The following is a 21363-nucleotide window of genomic DNA, read 5'->3' on the forward strand; positions in this document are numbered from 1 at the left end:
TGTATTTCATTTTTGTATTGTATTTATTTTTCATTTTCCCACCCGTTGTCTGCTATTTTCACAATATTTATGTGTGGAGCCGAGTCAAACTAAATGTAATGCTTCAACACCTACATTCCAAGTGCTTATCAGGGTGGGTGGTCCCCAGTTCAAATATGATTATTTTGGGGGGTCACAGCCTGAAAAGGTTGAGAACCACTGCCTTACAGAACCAACCTGCATCACAAGAGGATTTCTCAGCCAGCAGAGGGCAGTACACTGTGTGTACAGTATGTATGCACATGCACACATGTAGTCTGCCCCTTAACCATACGAATCCCTGTATCCTTATTCTGGGGGCGAACATTCAGTGGAAATAGCCGATCTACAAGCTTCATGAGCTTGTATTTTAAATAAGAGATTTAGTGTAGTGGGGGTCCCTGGGGGACTCCGGTCAACTAAGTATTCAGGGATTAAGTGGTTCAATTCTGTAAAAAGAATATTGCTTACACTGTGTGTGTGTGTGTGTGTGTGTGTGTGTGTGTGTGTGTGTGGGGGGGGGGGAGGGGTGTGGGAGTACTTGTCCATGGTTTGCTGACTGTACATTTTTGACAGCACCTTGTAATATTTGTGTCCTTGTATTGTATCTCTTATGTGGACATAAATAAATGATTAAATGTGTGTGTGTGTGTGTGTGTGTGTGTGTGTGTGTGTGTGTGTGTGTGTGTGTGTGTGTGTGTGTGTGTGTGTGTGTGTGTGTGTGTGTGTGTGTGTGTGTGTGTGTGTGTGTGTTTAATTTATATGTATATGGAAGCATATTATGCTTGTGTCCATATAAATTATTTTGTAATCTAACAAGAATATTGCTAGAGCAAATAGGGAGGAATTCTTTACGTTTATTGAATAAGTGGTAAACAAATTACTGAAACAATGCAAACCCAACATAACGTCACATTTTCACTGGCAGAAATTAAGACAATACAAATCACATTCAAGTGTATTCAAAGACTATTCCTCCATGTTACACAGTATTTCTCCTTAGTATCAAAGAAAGAAGCTAAATTGATTGCGAATTTGCTACTATAACTGAACAGATTTGACTAAAAGGTTTACTGCATGTTATTGGCTGTTGTGAACAAGGAGCTAAACAGATTAAAACGATCAATATTTTAATTTCCCAGTATTAAAAAACACAGTGAAGTGAAATGAATGATGGCGATGCCACAAGGGGCGATCAGCTCTATTGATTGCACTGAGGTATTATGGTTAGGTTTTGTTACTGAAACAAACTTTATGTTCTCTGTAGAGCTTACAGACCAATGAGAGGACTGAAATAGATAGACACTAATCACCATGTCACACAACTTAACCACTTTAACCTTGGCATCACTATTTTGGGCTACACTTTCAAAATAGTTCAAATCTTTCTTTCTTTTTAAGTAAAAAAATATGTAATTGTTTTCAAAAAGATTTCTTTTTAAATTGCAGATATACAAGCTCACAACACGTTGTGATGCGACGTGTTGAGGGCTTGTAGAGGGCAGCTATTTTCAGATTGTCGTACGACATATTAACACACTTAAACACTTAAACAAAACCACAGCTAAATGTGACAGACCGGCATAGTGGTCTATCTGCTCTGAGATTCAACTATTTGATTCTCTGTATCATCTTTGGAAAACAGTTTGCCATCTGGAAATTATCAGTGCTGATTAAAAAACAACAACACACAAAAACAAGACATATCTGTATCTCTGTTTTCTTAGAAACACAAGCAAAGTCACAAGACGTAAGAATAACAACCCATTATATATCTTTCCCAAAATGTTCTCATCGTCTGTGAATATGTACAGTATAATGCGTATTATTCCATATACTGCAGCCAAAAGTCATGAACTTAAACTCATAGCTGTTATTATCAAATTGTAGAATGAAACTCTTCCAAGTGCTTGAGTAGATTCCTGAGAGGACAGTGAGATTTAGTCAGTAAAATAAGGTCTATTTTCATCCTGTTGGTCTGCTGTATCTATCCCAAGCTAGATTCAATCCAAGTAGAATTAGATAATTTATACTATACTGTTCAATAGGTGCTAAAGAATGTGACTCGATTTGTACGTGTTGCTTTCACAGGACTCATTAGCAGATTTGCAGATAAGTGCAGATCAAATTAATTAAACGGCTTCCTTTGAAACCAGAGTGAGACTTGGAACATCACAGATAATTAGCATGATTTTTTTTTTAATAAGGCTTTTATATATATATATATATATATATATATATATATATATATATAATCCTATGACTATTGGCCAATATTAGCTGCCCCCTCTACCCTCCCCCAATTAAAAAAATAAAGATCTGCTGTCCAGCGGATGTGTAGAGGCCACCTCTCAACCTCCCACAGTATATAAAAAAACAACACACCTGGAACGTGAGCAGTCAATCACGTTCGGAGCCAATAAAACAGTTACAAGGCTGTCATTTCTCTGTTAAATTGGCTGAATATCCGCTGAGAACCTTTGCACAGAAAGAGAAACGGAAAGGGACAGGGAGTAATCCAGAGGAAATTACTTTTACTGCTTCAAGCAGCAGATGGCTGCTCAGGTGGCTCAGATGAGTGCACGGGGGGGAGCTGTTAGGGGTTAAGGGTTTTGCTCGCGGACACGTAGACTGGTCGAGCCGAGGGTCGGACGGTGACCTTCTTCGAATTAATTCCCAGGCGGCCTCTCTAGCCACTCAGCTACGGCCGGAGACGTGATGGCTTAGCCAGATGATAGATAGGATGGTTGATCACAATCAGTCTGAATGGCCAAGTAGGTTTGCACGTACAGCACAAGAAACACTTAGCAGGTGGCTCTAGCAAGTCACATTTAGAACACATCAGAGAAAAACAACATAGAGAAAGTGAAAAAGAATGAACCCCATAAAGATATAAAAAAAAGTAATACAAAAATAACTAAAGGGAAGGAAGGGTCTTTTCTGTACAGTATCCACATTTTGTAAGAGTAGATACAAAATGTAGGCTTTTTAAACAGTCCTCTCTCTGCAGTCCAGATGAAATGTCTTTATAGAGGAAGATATTAGGAAAGCTCAGAGGGAGATAGAGGAGGTACAGTAGCACACAGGTGAGGTTGGGGTTTGGGGGGGGTGTGTGTGTACAGAAGTGGAGATGGGCCCTTGACCGTTCATATCATCAACGGGGGGGGGGGCACAGAAACGAGGGTTGTGTTCGTTTGCGTCCGTTGGTTGGCTCATGTGCGTGTACCTGCGGATCTGGCCGACACGCACGTCCTCTTGCACTCGGCCTCCGTCTCGTAGCGGTTCCCGTTGCCCTCGCAGCCGCCGTACCAGAACTGAGCGCAGGCGTTGGCCTGCTTGTCGTAGTACCAGCGGATGTTGTAGTCCCGACACGGGCCCTGGTCCAGGGGCAGTGCACAGCGGGGGTCCAACGGTACGACTTCTGGAGGGGGGGGGGGGGTAGACAGATACAGAGAGAGATTATGGTAATGGTAATGGTAATGATTATACCATTGATAAAATAAAATAGAACATAATAGCCTAGAATGAATTGGCCTTGTCTAGACGAACATAAACTGAACATAATGGAACGGAGAGAGAATCGCTTATATAAGTGTCTGCTAAACACCTCAATTGTAACATTCAGTATACTAGTGCAATACCTGTGTCATAGTTAGTGCCCAGTCTATGGGTGCGTTCGGAAATACAGCACTGAGCGCACTGGCCAATACAAACTAATAGGCGAGTGTGCTCCGGTGCGCAATTTCCGAACGCACCCTAAGAGTATTCATCAGTACTGAAGTATCGAGTCAATACTGTGACGTCAGTAGCCATTATCTGAGAACTAGTCTATGACGTCACTCATCTATGATGCACCAACTAAAGAGAGTTCTGCGATTTCCTCTCCATAATACGCGTACGGGCAAGTGTTTCAGCCAATAAGTAAAGCCAAGGGAGAGACAGACGCACAGAAACACACAAAGACAGAAATACCTGGATTTATATAGAAAGATAAGAGCATCTGAAAGTCTCAAATATAAACGGTTGTTCTATGTACCTTTGGGGAGAGGCTGCTGTGGTGCAGGGACATACTTCACAGATCCACCTGAGGATGACGTTACTACTGTTGATGATGATGATGAAGAGGAGCCTCCTGTACTGGTGGACGATCCCTCCCTGACCGGAGGGACGAGCCCGGTCGATGTGGTGTTGCGGTTAAACGTGTCCCCGCGGTTAAACGTGTCCCCGCGATCGGTTCCCCAGTCTGTCCCGACGACGTGTACGTTCTGGCCCCCTCCTCCTTGGTGGCCACCCTTAGATCAAAAGAGGAAAATGACATAATATATAAGCGTGCATCAACAAAAAGGATGGCTGAACAAATCCAAGTCCAATGTCACAGAATATTATTAAATACATGTCCTCTAAGGCACTGGTTCTCAACGTCAGGTTCGTCATGTCAAGGACCCCCAAAATGATATGTATTTGGCCGCGGACCCCCATCTCAAAATATTTTGTTCCAGGGACCCCAGTAGCAAAAAATTGAGCTACAAATGTTCGCTTTAAATATTCAAATATTAGCAAACATTTTCACGATTTTTCAAAAATAGCAGATCTGCTATTTTTGAGTAGCCAAAGTATAAAATTATGGATAAAGGGGTTAAAATTATTGTGACACGTTATTAACTAGGTGACCACTAGTCTGCCAACCTGACTGTGGGTGCTGGTGCCCACGTTGCTGCCGGTATGTCGACCGTTCAGCGGCCGATCCTGTTCCCTGGCCGGCCGGTAGGTGTGACCGCCGATGGCGTAGTTCCCGTTCCCATTGATGGTGTTCCTGCCGTTGCCGTTGTTGCCGTTGTAGCCGTTCGTTAACCGGTTGATCAAGGCTCCGTTCTCGTCCTCACAGAACTGACTCACCAGCTTGGACTCCAGAGCTGTGGGCATGACGAGTCAGAGATACAGACGTAACAACGCTAATGAGAGATCACTATTGTTTTCCATTCGTGTGTCAGCTTTGCTTGCAACTACATTTGAATACAATGTACAGTATGTATACTGTACAATAAACCAGGGGTCTTCAACGTTTTTCAGGCGAAGGACCCCTTAGTTGAGAGAGAGATGATGCAGGGACCCCCACTACATATTAGATTCAAGTTAAATGTGTATTTTTAGACATGTAACGACCCTCAATACTTTGTAAACGTGACCTTTTGGCTCGGTACTTGGTCTGCTCTTTTTTCCCTGTACACCAAACCTCTTCACTGAAAATAGCCGCGAAAATAGCCAAGCTCACAACGCGTTGTGAGCTTGTAATTTTCGGCTAATGTTCCCCCAAGAATAGGGATGCGAGGGTTCAAGTGCTAATGTGAAAATAAAATAATAAGTCCCTATCACACAAAGATTTGGCGGCCCCACTGCAGTATCTCCGAGGACCCCCTAAGGATCACGGACCCCCTGTTGAAGACCCCTGCGAATAAACTCATGTGGCATGTAGAGCAGAGTAGCAACAACCGATAACACAAGTCATGGACTTTGCAGGTTGCCCCGCCTCACCTGGCAGGGTGTTGAAGTCATCGATGAGGAACATGTGTTCGCTGTCCGGATCCGAAGCGATCAAGTTCAACTCCCTCAGGAACTCGCCCTGCGTCGGGTCGGAGGTGTTGACGATGCCAATCGCGAACATCTCGATGTTGGCGGCGTGCGCCTCCCGCACCGCTATGTCCAGCTTCACGGGCTCCCGCTTGTCCGTCTGTCCGTCCGTGATGACGATGGCCACTTTGCTGACGCCCGTGCGGGAGCTGTAGAAGGCCTCCTGGGTGGCCTTGCGGATGGCCGTGCCGGTGTGGGTGCCCTCCCCCATGTAGGGGATGTTCCTGATGGCCTGCTTCACATCCTGCTTGGTCATGTAGCGCACCAGGTTGAACTCCAGCTTCACCTCCAGGCTGGAGACAGACAGAGAGACAGATAGGTTGGTTGAGAGATCAATCTACGGACGGACGGACGGACAGACAGACAGACAGACAGACAGACAGACAGACAGACAGACAGACAGACAGACAGACAGACAGACAGACAGACAGACAGACAGACAGACAGACAGACAGACAGACAGACAGACAGACAGACAGACAGACAGACAGACAGACAGACAGGCAGGCAGGCAGACAGACAGACAGACAGACAGACAGACAGACAGATATGGACACAGAATGGAAAAGATAACAAACAAAGCTAATTCAGTGATATTTAGAGTTGCGAGATGTATGATATGCCATACATAAACTGAAGTATCGAATGGCAAGTGGCCTTGGCCAAAAGTACTTATTTTACGTTAATTTCTTTTCAACTTATATCTTGTATCTTTCACCTTTATTTTATGAATATTATTTTGTAAAGCACCTTGAGCTGCATGTCGGTGTGAAAAGTGCTATATAAATAAAGATGATCATTATTATTACCTGTACACAATTCAACATTTTCAATACTTAGTTTGGTGGACTGAAACCAAGAAGTCTCTGAAACAAAGTTAGTTGGAAAATGCTTTGAACTGGTTTTGTTGCTCATTGGACATATTTGGAGCAGTGCTGCGTTTTATGTTGACCCATATTCCCATAACTAATAAATGACTGTGTGACATTTCAGTGTCCATTGTCTGCATCCTATTCCTGGATGCAGACTATTCCCAGTACTGCATCTCATATACACTATATGTAATGTGGCTGCCGGTATTGTGTGGCGTAGCACCTCAGCGTAATCTCACTCCTAAAATCTTCAGTGAAGTATTTAAAATAAAAGAGAGTCTAACAGGAAATAGCCTACAGCATGCTCCCTAAAATCATACCTTTCCTTTATTTTGCACTGGAAAGCACACACCAAATAAAGAAAATTTCAAACATTTGTAACGGGATTCGAACCCTGGTCTCCCACCTGGAATGCCAACATCTTAACCGCTAAGCCAAAGGGAATTATTCCCTATTGCTCGGGGGAGATATTAGACTTTGAGGCCATCAGGCTGAGGTAGTGAACCACTCTGTTACAAATATTTGAAAAGAAAATGAAACGTAAACGTGAAACTGTGAGGCAAGTGTGTGTCCTCACAAGGTCAGTTATGATGATGATCAAGACTTATTTGGTCTGAAAATACATAAAATATATATTTATTTATTTCTTGGTTGATTTCCATAGTTCCCCAAGCGGCTGATTCTCAGCTGTGTTGATGGTGTTTAAACTGTGGGTCTTGATGTTGGCATGAACGTCTTCAATGCTTTGGGAAGCATCAATTATCTGCCAGTTGATTGAAGAGTCCTTCGTCAGTTGCTCAAACTTCTGCTGGACTGTTCTTTGGAAGACGCTGTTCTCATATCTCTCTGCTCCAAACTGGCCCCTGAGTGCGGCGTCATTTGGATTGAGCTGTAGGAACATCACCAGATCTGGCTTTGGCAGTCCCACATCAGGCTGCTTACACCAGTCCAGACAGAACCCTGGCTTGGCACTGGTGAATGCAACTCCAGAGAAGGCATACCGATCTACAACCAGAGTGGTGCCTTGTTCCAGCTTGTCCTTCATCGACGGCACGAGTTCCCAGCGATTTGCAGAAAACAACAGGTGTATTGTGTGGTCCTCCAAGTTGCTTTTGTTTTCAAGGTAGGCATTGATCATACGCCCGATCTTAGTAGTTCTATTGGGAAATCTCATCATCTCAGCTGCTCGTCCACTTTGTTGCAGAGCATGCACTAACTTGCTACATTGTGTCGTTTTCCCTGCCTTGTCCACTCCTTCTAGCACAATGAGCGCTCCTCGTTTGCATGCCATTGGTCCAAGCTGTGTGTATTGCTGTGTGGGCATACTGTATACACTTTGACAATCAAACACCTCATGGAGCCATGAAATATTAAACTCTCCGGGACCACAAAATATTTAACTTTCTATAAGTTATTCTGGAAGTTAATGGCGCGGCAAATAACTCCATATTTGTAAGTCAATATGACGTCACAATGACATCATCAACTTGACATTCAAGATCCATAATCAAGCTCACAATGCATTGTGAGCTTGATGTAGATCGGCTAACTTTACTACCTTTATGTGACACTGTAGTGTGACAAAGTAGGCCATTCATTCATGAAAAAACATAAAAAGTTGAAATATGGAGTTTCTGCCCAACAGCGATGATATTCATCTGTCATGCTATTGACAGTTCAAGGCCCCCCTGCAGTTGGTTGCACACAAACAATGGTACTAATGGTTTTTGACACATTCACAGACCTGTACAGCACCAGGCCGATTCTGGTGGCGTTCCGTCCCACCGTGACGCGGTCCGTCAACGCCATCACAAAGTCCTTGATGATCTCAAAGTTCTCGGGGCCGACGCTCTCCGAGCTGTCGATCACGAACACCAGCTCCATGGGTCTCTCCTTGCATTTGATGCCACATCCTTGGGGGGGAAAAAGGGACACCGTCTTGAGACATAACTCCCTGTCCAAAATGAGAGTTACAGAGGGATTCACAATAGCAATAATAAAAGAAATATAGAATAATTTAATAAAACCAAATTATCAGGCTTTCCTACAAATGCGTGATTTGGTTTAGCATTTTGGAAGATGCTCAGGATCACAGGTGATCACATCACGTTGTGAGCCGACGGTATATTCAGGCGAGATGTGCGATGTTTTTAAGGAGCCCCATGCAGTTATTCTTTCTTCATTTCATCACTACCTATTAACTCATTTGCATTTAAATTTGATCACAGCACGAGGATATGAGACCGTGCCTTGCATCCAGGATCTTTCCATTCTATTTTTGTATCCAATCTCATAACATATCAGGTTTCCTCCATTTTCACTATACTAATGATACCTCCATTTCCATTATAGTGATAATACTAATAAGCCCCCGGGGGGCTTATTAGTTTAGGTAACGCAACGTCACGTAACACATGTATAAATCTTTCCGACATCTGAACCACCAGATAAGAAATATGAACTTGTGAGGACAAAAAAAACGAGGTGCCATACCACAGATCTCCTTAATCATTCGAATGATGTCCTCTCTCTGAAATCAATCAAGAAAACACAGATTATTAAATAGTGAGAACAAGAACACAAGAACAAGTATGGAATTATGAAAAAGTACTGTAAATGAAAGACTACTGCTAAGGGTATCAAATGAAAGTATTGCAACTTAAAGAGTACAACTGAAAGACTACTGAAAATAACAGAGTACTGTAAATGAAAGGAAAACATGAATGAAAGCAGGAGGACTTACAGTGAGACCCGCTTCACCTTTGTCCCCTGGTCGGCCCTGAGGTGAGAAAACACATTTAGATGCCAGTGTGTGAATTTGTGATGTTGTGTTTATATAACTTTTTTAACCCATTAAGACCTGAGGCCGATTCTACAAAATGTCTTCTAAATCCTAACTGTTTAAAAAAAAAAACGTATGTTACTATGTCAGTGGTTCTCAAACTTTTTCATGTCAAGGACCCCAAAATGTATATGTATGTAATATGTTGTTCCAGGGACCCCCCCAGAAGCAAAGATTTGTTACAAATATATATATTCAAAGATTTTCACAAATGTTCACGATTAAAAAAGAATAGCAGATCTACAAGCTATGAGCTTGTATATCTGCTATTTCTGAATAGCCAAAGTGTAAAATAATGCTTTTTAGCTCAAATCTAAATCTGTCTGTCTGTCTGTCTGTCTTGCACTGGACTGAAACCTTCCATAGAGGTGTGTTATGACTTGGGGAAGGTCACGAGCATTTGAGAACCTTTTGAAACATTTTGTACTTTTAACTTTACACAAGTTTAATTGCACTCTGGAAATCAATGGAGAGGCTGCCTCGGATGAATCTTTGCCTAAATATGTAGAGATGACTGATTGACTGACGTCATAGTCTGGCCTCCAAGTACTTTGTGCCGATTTCACCCATGCAATAACCCAGGCAACGCTGGGTTAGTATAATATGTGTCTATTTTAAAGTTGCTGTGTATTGTCCTGAATCTTTTATGTTCCCTAACCAGGTCTCCTGGGAAAAATAGGTCTTTCATCTTTCATTTTAAAATGAAGGTTAAACAAACAAACAAAAACAAACACAATCAGTGAGACTGAAACAAAATGGTCCATGAGTTGAGCCTGTCAAACAGATAGTTCATACTGTATGTTAGTATAGATATATTAAGGAACATAGGGCATGACTCACAGCTTGTCCTGGTACTCCGCCGTCCCCCAATTCTCCTTTAATGCCTTTCAATCCCCTCTCCCCGGCTGAGCCGCGGTCCCCCTGTCACACACACACCAACAGGTCTGATTTTGAGTCATACGACTAAAAAAGACTATAGACTGAATCATCATGACATCACCACAACCAGTGGTGGAAGAAGTACTCAATTATTTTTACTTAAGTAAAAGTATACTATCAATACTGCAATGTAGAAATACTCTGTTACAAGTAAAAGTACGGAATTCTAAATTTGCTTGAGTAAAAGTACAAAGGTATTGGTATCAAAATGTACCTTAAGTACCAAAACAAGAAAGTACTCATTATGCAGTATGTAGTTTTCAAAAGTATAAAAATCTTTTGAAAATAGCACAATGGGACGCATTGCGAGGTTGTAGATCGGCTATTTTCAAATGGCTGAATTAATATATAGGGCTGAAGTGGGTTATGTACTGTACTGTATGTTTACAAAGTAACTAGTAAATAAAGTTTTCAAATAATTGTAGTGGAGTAAAAGTATAATATTTACCTCTGAGTAGTGGAGTAGAAGTAAAAGTACAGAAAATTGGAAATACTCCAGTAAAGTAAAAATACCTCAAAATTGTACTTAAGTACAGTACTGGAGTAAATGTACTTAGTTACTTTACACCACTGACCACTGACCACAACAAAAACTTTATTTCTGGGTAGATAACGCAGCGTCCCATTGGAGCAGTATTATTAACTTTATATCTGGGTAGATAACGCAGCGTCCCATTGGAGCAGTATTACTTTATTTCTGGAAGAACAGGACACTTATAATATTGTTATATTGACTATTACAAATATATTATTTTGTCACAGGTATTTTAGCCACAGGTTGCCAAACTAGACTTAGATAAATGTTCTGGACACTTTATTTTATATAGTGAAAACATCCATAGACATTTCTACACAGAACTACCAGTTTGTCTGTAAAGTAGGCTTAATTCCCTGACTGCACCTTACCAATAATCCAGTGGAATGTTGGTTATATGCAATCTGTGTATTATGCCTAATGTATACTCTGTTGTATGATGGTATCCCAACCCGAAAATAGCCGAGCTTATAGATCGGCTATTTTCGGGTGGGACAAGCCTAGTCGTACGACTAGGCTTCAGTGCAACATGTCATGTGCTGCACCTGCCAACTGGATGTAATGTAGCAGAATAATGTGTGTGTATGCAGGTGCGCGCACACACACACAGCAGAAACAAACTTGTTGACTCACCTTAGCCCCAGGGAAGCCCTCCCCGGGGATTCCTCTTGGGCCGTACACGCCCTGGGATCCCTGCTCACCCTGAATGAAAAAAAAACATAGGGCAAAGCGATTGCTATGTGAGATGTGGAGAAGGGCCGGTTTTCTACTTTTGCTCCTGTCACTTGCAATTTGCTGCCCGTACAGATTCCATGTACGTGACCTAGACTTAATTATGTATGCAGTACCATACAGTCTGACTTCTTACATGTGCATATAGGGGGATGGTAGAGAGAGTGTTCTACATCTAAAAATGTGACAATATTCACAACTATTTCTCCTACAAACCTGTACACAAAATATAACATTTGCTGTTTAGTGGACGCTGTTAACCAAAGCATCTTATGGTATCAGGAGTACATGTATTTTAAATGTGGATGGCCCCCAGTGAGAATGAAACACCTATCCTTGGAAGCTACTGTAAGTAATCTACGATAGGACCACACTCCAGTCTGTACAGGTGGAGCGTGGCATATTATCACAACCTACCTTTGGCCCCTGAATGCCTTGTCCCGTAGGCCCTGATGGCCCTGGAGGGCCCGGTCGTCCGCCATTACCCTACAGTGCACAGTAGGGTAGAGACAGATATCAACACAAATGCTAAAACAAGGTACACCATAGGCATGCCATGGTGTCTCGAAGATGACAAGAAATGAGGCATTATGTAAAATAGTACACCTAAGACTTGTGTGTACAAAACATCATTATTGAACATACTAGTATTATGTATTATCCCTATAATGTATGGGATAATGCATATTTACCCCCCAAACCACAGCAACTACAGTCTACGTATTAATACATGGACAAGCTGCCTTTTTTCATAAAACCATCTGGCATATTAGGGGTCTGCATACCATGCCCGCCCGTTGCCTCTCATCCGCTATGCATGTTATGAGTTATTTCATCAGTATGGACACAGCGAGTTTCCCTGTCTATATGCAAATAAACTTCAACACGAGTAGTCATTTGAGGCGCTCTGCTCATTTTAAATTACATCACATCTAATGATCCACGGCCAGTGTGATCCCTTGGGCCGGTAACGACCCTGATCTGAAGCACAGGACTTCCTGCAGGGAAATGTGGATGTGATAATTGAGGGCCTCTGATGGCCCCCAGGGGGGGCCCCCTGAACTTCCTCTCTGGGCAGGAGTCTGTTTAAGGCCTGCTGGGCATTCGCACATCAAAACCGACAACGTAAGCCTGAGTTGTGCTCAGTTGAGCCAGGGTGTCGCGCACTGAATATAGCCGATCTACAAGCTGACAAGTGCGTCGCGCCCGCGACGCGTTGTCAGCTTAGATCTACTGTTTTTTGGTACGTGAGCATAATTCAGGCGATACTGTACTGTATGTCTGCAAAGATTCACACAAGGCTCAGAGGCACGCTGGCGAGGCCGAACCATATATCACTGTGAACGCTAAGCCCCTGTGGTGGTGGGGGTTGGGTTGGGCGGTAGTAGGGGTAGTGCGTTCGCACGTACAAGGTGAAGCAAAACCGTCTGGAGCTGTCTGTCAAGAGGTACAACATAATACCTCTTGAGGATCAATCACAAACATCTGGGACGCACTGTAAATCAGAATAAAGATTACACACCGCTCGCTGTGTGTCGACTATTTGAACGGTGACAAATGGTTGATGAAAAGTATTTTTGGAATTTACTTTAATGAAGGCCGTGGTATTCCTGTGCGCTTCGTGCTGGTGGGGACATTCCAGAAGTGTTCTTCATAATACAGTGTGTGTGAGTTATGAGGTGTTTTTTTTTTTTTTACCGGTGGTCCTTGAAGGCCTTCCCCTGGAGGTCCCGGTAACCCCGGCAACCCACGGAATCCAATATCGCCCTGGCAAGATGAAAACACAGGGTTTGGACCAACTGAAGGCTGCTGTACATGCACACAGCCTAACAATCAAACAAGCTGAGTGAGCTTGATCGTATGAATGAATGATGTAGCCGCAAATGTTACTTTTGTACATGCACGCACGCATGCACACAGGCTAAATCAGACTGATCCCCCAAAAGAGGGAGATACGGGTATACTTGCACTGCACAGCTCACATGTATTCAAATAATTTTGGACTCACCTTAGATCACTTTAAATTATTTGCTAGCTCACTTGTACTTATACTGTACGTCAGAATATATATAAAACATACTGTATATCTGTATGTATGTGCATGGAATACAGATACATAATGTTACGTTTGTACCTTTGGTCCAGGGATGCCCATTCCTTCCACGCCAGGTTCTCCCAAAAGGCCCGGCAAACCAGGAGGGCCCTACACAACACAACACAACACAGCACAACACAGCACAAAGTCAACTATGTGTTGTGACGTTCTGTATGATCAGAAACATAAGTGAGGGCAGGGGCTCTCGTATTCCTTACATCAAACTAAAACGTGTACAGGTATGTAAAGTATTAACAACACGACATGGAAATGGTTTATGGATAAACCCTGCCATGTTCCTTTGACTGAAACTCTTTATACTAACTAAACATAAAACTGATGGATGGGTCATGACCCATCCATCAGTGCCCAGTGAAGGATGGACAGATGAGTGTTTATAAAACTATGTGCAGACACATGTACCAAATTGGCAGATGAATGCACAGATGCAATGAACAGATGGACATATGGTCGTCGGCATTGGATCTCATTCCTCACCATGGGGCCGGGGTATCCGTCCCCTTTGGGACCATGTGGCCCGTGGGGCCCTGAATCTCCGCGCACACCCTGCAAAAAGCACACATAATATGCACATCATCCAACATGAACTCCATCATAAATAAATTAGTTACAGTAGGTTGATCCTTAACCCATTAAAACTGGGAGGGCATTTGTGTCATTTTAGACTTCTTTGGCTATTAAAAAATAGCAGATATACAAGCTCATAGAGCATCACTTCGTGGTGCGCTATGAGCTTATAGATCTGCTATTTTTGAAACTTTGAAAAATACCAAATCTTTGAATATACATTTTTTAAAGGAAACATTTTTAACTCAAATCTTTGCTTCTGGTGGTCCCTGGAACAAAACATTTTCAGATGGGGGTCCGTGGCCAAATACATATAATTTTGTAAACAAGGTGATACCCAAATATCTAGTCCAGACATGTCCAAAGTCCGGCCCGGGGGGCAATTGTGGCACAACGGCAGATTTTATATGGCCCACTGCTTCCTTCCTAAAATGTATTATTTATGGCCCACCAGTCATGTGATTTTTTATTTTTATTTTTGTTACCCTGGGCTGATCGGCTTTTTCTTAGCAGGATTTGTAAGGATTCCTATAACTGCTTGTTCCTTGTGTTGTTTCATTCACAAGATGTGAAAGAAAGGCAAATATATTTGTTTTAAATATGTACGTTTTTCACACCTGGTTTAGCTACACAGCCATTTGAATAAAAGACAATTTATTGCACTGCAATAGCAATGCAGTGCAGTGCAGGCTGAATTGTTTTAGTTTTGTTCACAGCACAGATGAGTGGCATAGCTACATTTGGGCATGCAGCCAACAAAAGACTATTGTTATTGCACTGCAATTAATTAAAGTTGTTGTAATGCAATGCATTTGTATGTGACATTGTTATGGTCCAAAGGTACAGTATAACAGGAGATGCAGACGGTCCTACGGTATTTTCATCTTTTCATACATGGCTCTTTTGAAAAAAGTTTGGACATCCCTGATCTACTCAATTACTTTTCTAAGGTTAGTGATGTAACAGTTATTCCACCATAGGGAGCTCCAGAGACTGTGTAGTGTGTACCTAGCAGATTCAAACGCTGTATGGGAAAGGTGAAGTTATAATAGTCTGCAGCAGTTACGTGGAATGGGCTACCTGCAAGCCTTAAGTTGATTAGCTCCATTGTCAACTTCAAGTCCTCTATAAAGAGCTGGTTGAATATCAGCTGGATAACCATCAATTAGTTGAATTGTAACAGGTTCCTTTTATAGTTCCCATGTTCTTTGCTTTTTTACTAATAGTATGTTGAAATTGTGTGAATGTGATTATTATTGACATTGAAGATAGTTTAATTTGTCTCTGCTCAGTGGCATTTGTGGGTGTTGGGGCACCCAAGGCATAATGGAGAACAATGGGCCCTATCTTGCCTAAACCCTTATGCCTTTTTTTGGGGGGCATTTTGTACTATTTTGAAAACCATTTTAAAATAATAGTAGTAAAAAATGGCTAAACAGTTAAGGCATAAGGGAGGTAAGGCAAGATAGGGCCCTATGTTTTTAATAACATTGTCATACAAAGAATAGCAAAAAGAACCAATCTACAAGCTCATAACCTGTCGTGATGCAACGCGTTGTAAGCCGAAGATGAAAATGTAAATAATGAATAAAAGTAATTGTCAGACTCCACACATATTGATGATGGTGATGCAACCTTTTGATAACAGGACCACCTTACAGGGTACAACACAGTACACACAATGCAAGACAGTCCTTTGTTTCTAAACCAGTGGCATTGGGACTCAAACATGGTATGACTTATTATTTATCTTAAGAGGAAGGGGTTAAGTCAGGGTCACAGGCGGAAGTCCTTGGTTTGGATCCATGCACGAGGCCACTTGAAAGCATACTGTAGAACTTTTTTTCAAATTTAAATCAAAAGAAGAGATAACTTTGTTGTTTTTTATCCTTAGACGTTCCCCAGACACACTAAACACATTCAAAACTCATATTTTTCACTCCCAAAAAAGCTCTCATTTGAACTGATTAGTTTTGTCCAACAGTAGCCTATACAGTAAGCTTACGAAACATGCCCATCAAGCTGTTCTATACATTTGTCGCATCCCTATATTAGGCATTATCATTATACTGTAAGTGAAACTTTTCCAAATTGTTTTCAAGTTTTCATGAATCTTAAATTAAAATTGGCTAAAGGGAGGACCGGCCTGAGGAGTTCTCAATGCAGCAACGGCCAAATATGGAGTGTGTTGTCTAACCTCAATGTGTAGTCATGGCATCAGGCGCAAACAGCGCCATATATGGGCACAAAATGGGGCATGCTATATATGGGCATAAACTGATGACATCAGGGGATCTCCATATACAGTATGGGCATGAAAGGGACAAGGACTGACAGATACAGGGATCTCCATATATGGGCATATCGGTCGGATCAGTGGTGCGACGTAGGTGGGAGGGTCAGAACCTCTAGCAAAAACAAGGGAACCAGGGGACCTGGTACTGCCAGACCCCTAGTGGTTGAAATCTGAATGGCCGGAAATCTGAATGGTTTCTAAACTACGTCACGCTAAGCTTGGCCAATCAAAAAGAGGGACATGTAAGAAAATGTTTTCGTCCATATATGGACGAAAACGATAGCAAAAGGGGACCGACAAAGCCTCATGTAGGCCCGACCCCCTGGGTCTGGCAACAATATCAGATCTACTATCTATCAGTTGATACATGGATTGGCAATTTTTAATAGGGGCTAAGTGGTTAAGCGTTATATATGTCTTACCTTTGGACCAGGAAGTCCATAGCCAGTCTCCCCTAATGGACCAGGAAGACCAGTTGGGCCAAGATCACCCTGGGAAACATACATGATTCAATCATTGATGTAGAGAGCAGTTGGAAATACGTACAGTACAGAATATACAGTACATTCAATTGCTGCTTCTGCAACTATTACATCTACAACTACTCATATAGCCACTACTAACTAGTAACTACACACTACTTCCTAATACTATGGCTAATGTTCCTTCCTGTATTTGTTATTACCTGTTAAATTGTGTTGTTTTAATGTAGGTGAATGTTCTTTGTGCTCATTTAGCAACCCTGACTTTTCCTTCATTTTGATGTCATGTGTTTGTTGTTGAAGGTTATAAAACTGAAGAGAAAGCAGATACCTTGCCTCCTATGATCCCACGGCCTGGCAGTCCTGGTAAACCCAAACGACCTGGCGTCCCTGGTTCTCCCTAATGCCGGGGAAAAAAAATCTTAATTATCTTTCCTCTTTTTTGTATTATTTTTACTATTTCATTAAAAAAAGACTATTGTATATTGTATATATATTGTACAAAACAACTACACAACAACACTCTTTACATCATCAGGCACAGGAAGTCAGACGCTATGAATAACAGAGACCACAGAGGCAGTGCCTCGACAATAAAAGGTGCCGTATTGGGATATATAAATGACCATATTCACACAGTGGCCATTTTGCTCTTTGCTCTCAGATTAAAATGGCCATCATGGGAACACGATACATCCATGATAACATGACAGTGGGAAACTCCTCTCGGGGTGGAGTCCCCCCAGCCCCAAGTGCAATGTACAGTAAGATCAAAATGGCCTCTGTGTGATTAGTGATCAATGGTTATCTAACAAAAGGTGTGTTAAAGGCATCCTCACCTTGGCTCCTGAGGGCCCAGCAATGCCGGGTGGACCAGACAAACCTCGTATTCCCCTCTGCCCTTGGTCCCCCTTATGAGACAAACAGGGGTTAAAGTTACTGATCTGAGCACAGCGACAGAGACTGGGCTCATGAAAAAAATGTTTTTTTTGTGATTGTAACGTCGCCAGTCTGAATCCCCAGACTGTCAGGGGGAAAAGCTATGAGTTGGGAATGTGAATGTGAATGAGCTACTACTGTAGACGTGCCCTTGAGCAGGGCAGTTAGAAGAAGTTCCCTGGATAAATTGGAGGAATTAGACTGATTTTGTACCTTCTCACCCTGCGTGCCAATTCCAGGAGCGCCTTCTATTCCCCTTAGACCTGAGGGACCTGGCTCGCCCTATGGACACACACGCACACGCACACACACACACACACACACACACACACACACACACACACACACACGCGCACACACACACACACACACACACACACACACACACACACACACACACACACACACACACACAGTGAATTCCACAGGGTTTACCATGGATGGAGTTAACAGTCACGTACGGAGGATAAGTGATAAGTGAGTCATACTTTCTGTCCAGGTGCTCCGTCCTCTCCTGGCAGACCTGGCAACCCACCCATTCCTAGTGATCCTGGCTCACCCTGAAGAGAGAGCATCAATCATACGTTAGTGCACATATTAAAGAAAAGTGTTTTAGTATATGGTTCCCACTTTGCTTTGTTTGAAGTTATAATGGGTTTGTATAGGAAGGGGGTGTGTCTGATGAAATGAATATCAAATATCTAAATACTGAATCAAGCAACTTAAAAACTGTCCGGGGTGCTCCCAAAAGCCTGAGTAGATGATAAAATGACCAATTCTTTTTTTAAGTGAAATATCTCTTTAAGTCACAAAGTGATTGCAAAACTATTGTGTGAGGCTGTTTTTGTGTGTGCGTGTGCGTACGTGCGTGCGTGCGAGAGTGTGTGAGTGTGTGCACACAACAAGGCCATGAATCTTCAGATATTACATCTTTAACTCAACATCTGACATACAGTGCAGTTTGGTGGGCAAAGGTAAAATGTGGTAAAGTTATCAATTAATACATTGTTCTTCATAACTTCTGAAGTATGCATTATGGAAGGATGAAATGTAAGATAACGATGTACGGTGACATTGAAATTTGCCACTTTTCAGCTCAACTGTGCACACCTCTAGGTTGCCTTTGTTGTAAAGGTACTGACAGCTGTAATAGTATTTGTGCAGTTGAATCCAGATATGAGTTATGGTGAGTTTTACCTTAGGTCCTGGTTCACCAGCCCCTCTCTCTCCGGTGATACCAGCCTCCCCAGGCAAACCTTGGTCCCCCTGTGTGAGAGAACCACAGAGGACAAATATGGCATAACTTTGTGTTCATATCATTATGTAACTACAGTCAAGAAATACAAAACAAGTTAAACTCAACCCAAGTGCTCTGTAGGTTGTCTAGACCTTAAAGCTGCAATCCGTACGTTTTATGTCCTCTCCAAGTGGAGGTATTTCCAACTGTACCACCCAGGATTCGAAAATGGGTCTCCCATGTGGGTTTGTGGGAAACCCAATATCTTCCACTTACGCAAGAGGGAAAGGAGGGGAATTGGCCAGGGACAGTATTGGGCTTATGAGCTTCAGGCAGTGAAGTAATGTAATTGTCAACCCGTAGGTAATGTAGTCTCGCGAGCCAGTCTGTTGCCTCCCACAATTTCCAAATGCTTCCGTCATACAGTCTGGAGCGCGGAAGGTTAAGGTTAAAGCGGATGTGACGCCTCCTCCCCGCTTCCGTTTCGTCTTTACAATCACGCAAATTTGTCCTAATATAAATCAAAATAATCGAAGCCTATATAGCTCACTACCGTCTCACTACCGTCTTATACATCTTCCCTCTTTGAGGGAAGAAGTATAAGGTCCGTCCAAAAAAGTCCTTGCGGACTTGTTTCCGTTGGGGTCCTTGGTATTCATTCAGACATATATAGTAACAACCAAACAGTTCAAATATCAACATAAAAATACAGAGAAGAATGACACTATGTACAAAAAAAGAAAAAAGAAAAAAGCATGAAAAACAAATATGGAAAAAAAATATGTGCAAAAAAAAGGGGGGGGGGGGTCGACTGTCTACCGGGAAACTGGTACTACCTCCTCTTTTGGCCTCCAGAAAGATGAGTGTTTAGGGCGGTTTTAAATGAGCCCAGCGAACTGCATTTTTTGAGGGATGGGGTTAGACTATTGCATACCTTGGTGGCTGTGCTGTAGAAGGAGAATTTGCCCATGTTTGTTTTATGGGTGGGTGGTACCAGATTGTTGTTTACGCTGCCTCTAGTTTTGTGACTGTGGGTGTCACTAACTTTTTGGAGGTATATAGACAGATATGCGGGTATAGGGGGCAATTCGGGCAAATCTGCATTTACAATTTTGAAGACCAGTCCCATTTTAGTTGTTTAACTCTGTCTTCCACCCTGAGCCAGCCTAGGCTGGCAAAATGAGTGGGAGAGAGGTGGGTCATGGGCCCCAGTCCGAGGAGTAGTCGAATCAGTTTGTTTTGGGAGGTTTGAAGCTTAGTCTTCAGTGACACTGAGGTGTTGGAGTACCAAGGGGAGCAAGCATAGTCAAAAAGGGGCTGTCAGCCTGAGGGTTGACAAAAGAGGAAACTCTGCCCATAATTCTGGTTCTCTGGTTTACTCTTTTGACTTCTGACCTCTCACTCTTGCAAATTACCCTTCTGTCACAAATCTGGCCATCCCGTTTCCTCTTTGCCAACCTCTTCTTCTGTATATTTTCCTGTATCAGGTCTCCTTGTCTTCCTTCCTCTGTCCCAAAGACACCCCAAGAACTTTCTCAGCTGTCTCCTTCTGCAGTGGTTGCCCAGTCACCCGGCAACTCTTCAGTGCCTATCTTAACTCCTCCCTGAACTTCAAGCGGCATTCTTCCTTCTTCAACTTCCACCATTTGATCTTTTTCTCTGACTTCACGGTCTTCCTCTGCTTGCACTCTAGGGTTATCCTACAGAGCACCAGCCGGTGCTACCTTGCTACACTTTCCCCTGCTATCACCTTGCAATCTCTTTCAGGCTATATAGAATATAGTCCACCTGGGTGCCCCTACCTCCGCTCTTATGCTGTGTTCTTCCCTTTTCTTGAAATTAGTGCTCACCACAGCCATTTCCATTTTGACAAAATCCACCACCATCTGTCCTTTGTTTGTTTCTCTCCCCATAACACCATACTTAACCATCACCTCCTCATCCCCTCTGTTCCCTTCGCCCATATGCCCATTGAGGTCTTCTAAATTGTTTTGGGTTAAAATAATGTTTTATTCATTAACACTCTCAGTGAGAAAAAAATATATATATCTTTTTTTTTTTTTTTTTTTTTTTAAAGAATTTTCTGATCCAAAGATATCGTGATCCGAAGATTTGCTGCTCCATTCACTTCTTGTTTAACTTATTATTATTATTTTGTTT

The 21363-nt window shown here is 42.4% G+C and overlaps 2 protein-coding genes across 4 annotated transcripts in view; both read right to left on the reverse strand.

The window, feature by feature from the left end:
• Window positions 1–859: 859 nt before the first annotated feature.
• LOC308080889 (uncharacterized protein) overlaps window positions 860–21363 on the reverse strand; it is a 45291-nt gene continuing 24787 nt past the window's right edge. For 2 of the 3 annotated variants that reach the window (XM_080422974.1, XM_080422973.1), the window contains exons 18-36: window positions 19164–19232; window positions 18455–18526; window positions 18180–18248; window positions 17867–17938; window positions 17359–17427; window positions 16968–17036; window positions 14160–14228; window positions 13701–13769; window positions 13265–13333; window positions 11984–12052; window positions 11468–11536; window positions 10201–10281; window positions 9262–9297; window positions 9012–9048; window positions 8263–8431; window positions 5551–5939; window positions 4705–4931; window positions 4055–4310; window positions 860–3439 (exon numbers count right to left, since the gene is read on the reverse strand). In XM_080422974.1, coding sequence (XP_080279100.1) covers window positions 3231–3439; window positions 4055–4310; window positions 4705–4931; window positions 5551–5939; window positions 8263–8431; window positions 9012–9048; window positions 9262–9297; window positions 10201–10281; window positions 11468–11536; window positions 11984–12052; window positions 13265–13333; window positions 13701–13769; window positions 14160–14228; window positions 16968–17036; window positions 17359–17427; window positions 17867–17938; window positions 18180–18248; window positions 18455–18526; window positions 19164–19232 — 2169 coding nt within the window. In that variant the 3' untranslated portion in view covers window positions 860–3230. The remainder of the gene's footprint in view (window positions 3440–4054; window positions 4311–4704; window positions 4932–5550; window positions 5940–8262; window positions 8432–9011; window positions 9049–9261; window positions 9298–10200; window positions 10282–11467; window positions 11537–11983; window positions 12053–13264; window positions 13334–13700; window positions 13770–14159; window positions 14229–16967; window positions 17037–17358; window positions 17428–17866; window positions 17939–18179; window positions 18249–18454; window positions 18527–19163; window positions 19233–21363) is intronic. The other variant, XM_080422975.1, reaches the window with a different exon arrangement.
• On the reverse strand, window positions 7159–8039 carry LOC308080196 (thymidylate kinase-like; the record flags this gene model as incomplete). The annotated part of the gene is made up of 1 exon (XM_080421972.1): window positions 7159–8039. The coding sequence occupies exon 1, from the start codon at window positions 7840–7842 to the stop codon at window positions 7159–7161; it is 684 nt and encodes a 227-aa protein (XP_080278098.1). The 5' UTR covers window positions 7843–8039.

This window comes from Gymnoscopelus braueri (genome assembly GCF_963280865.1).
Source record: "Gymnoscopelus braueri genome assembly, chromosome: 24".
NCBI lineage: Eukaryota > Metazoa > Chordata > Actinopteri > Myctophiformes > Myctophidae > Gymnoscopelus > Gymnoscopelus braueri.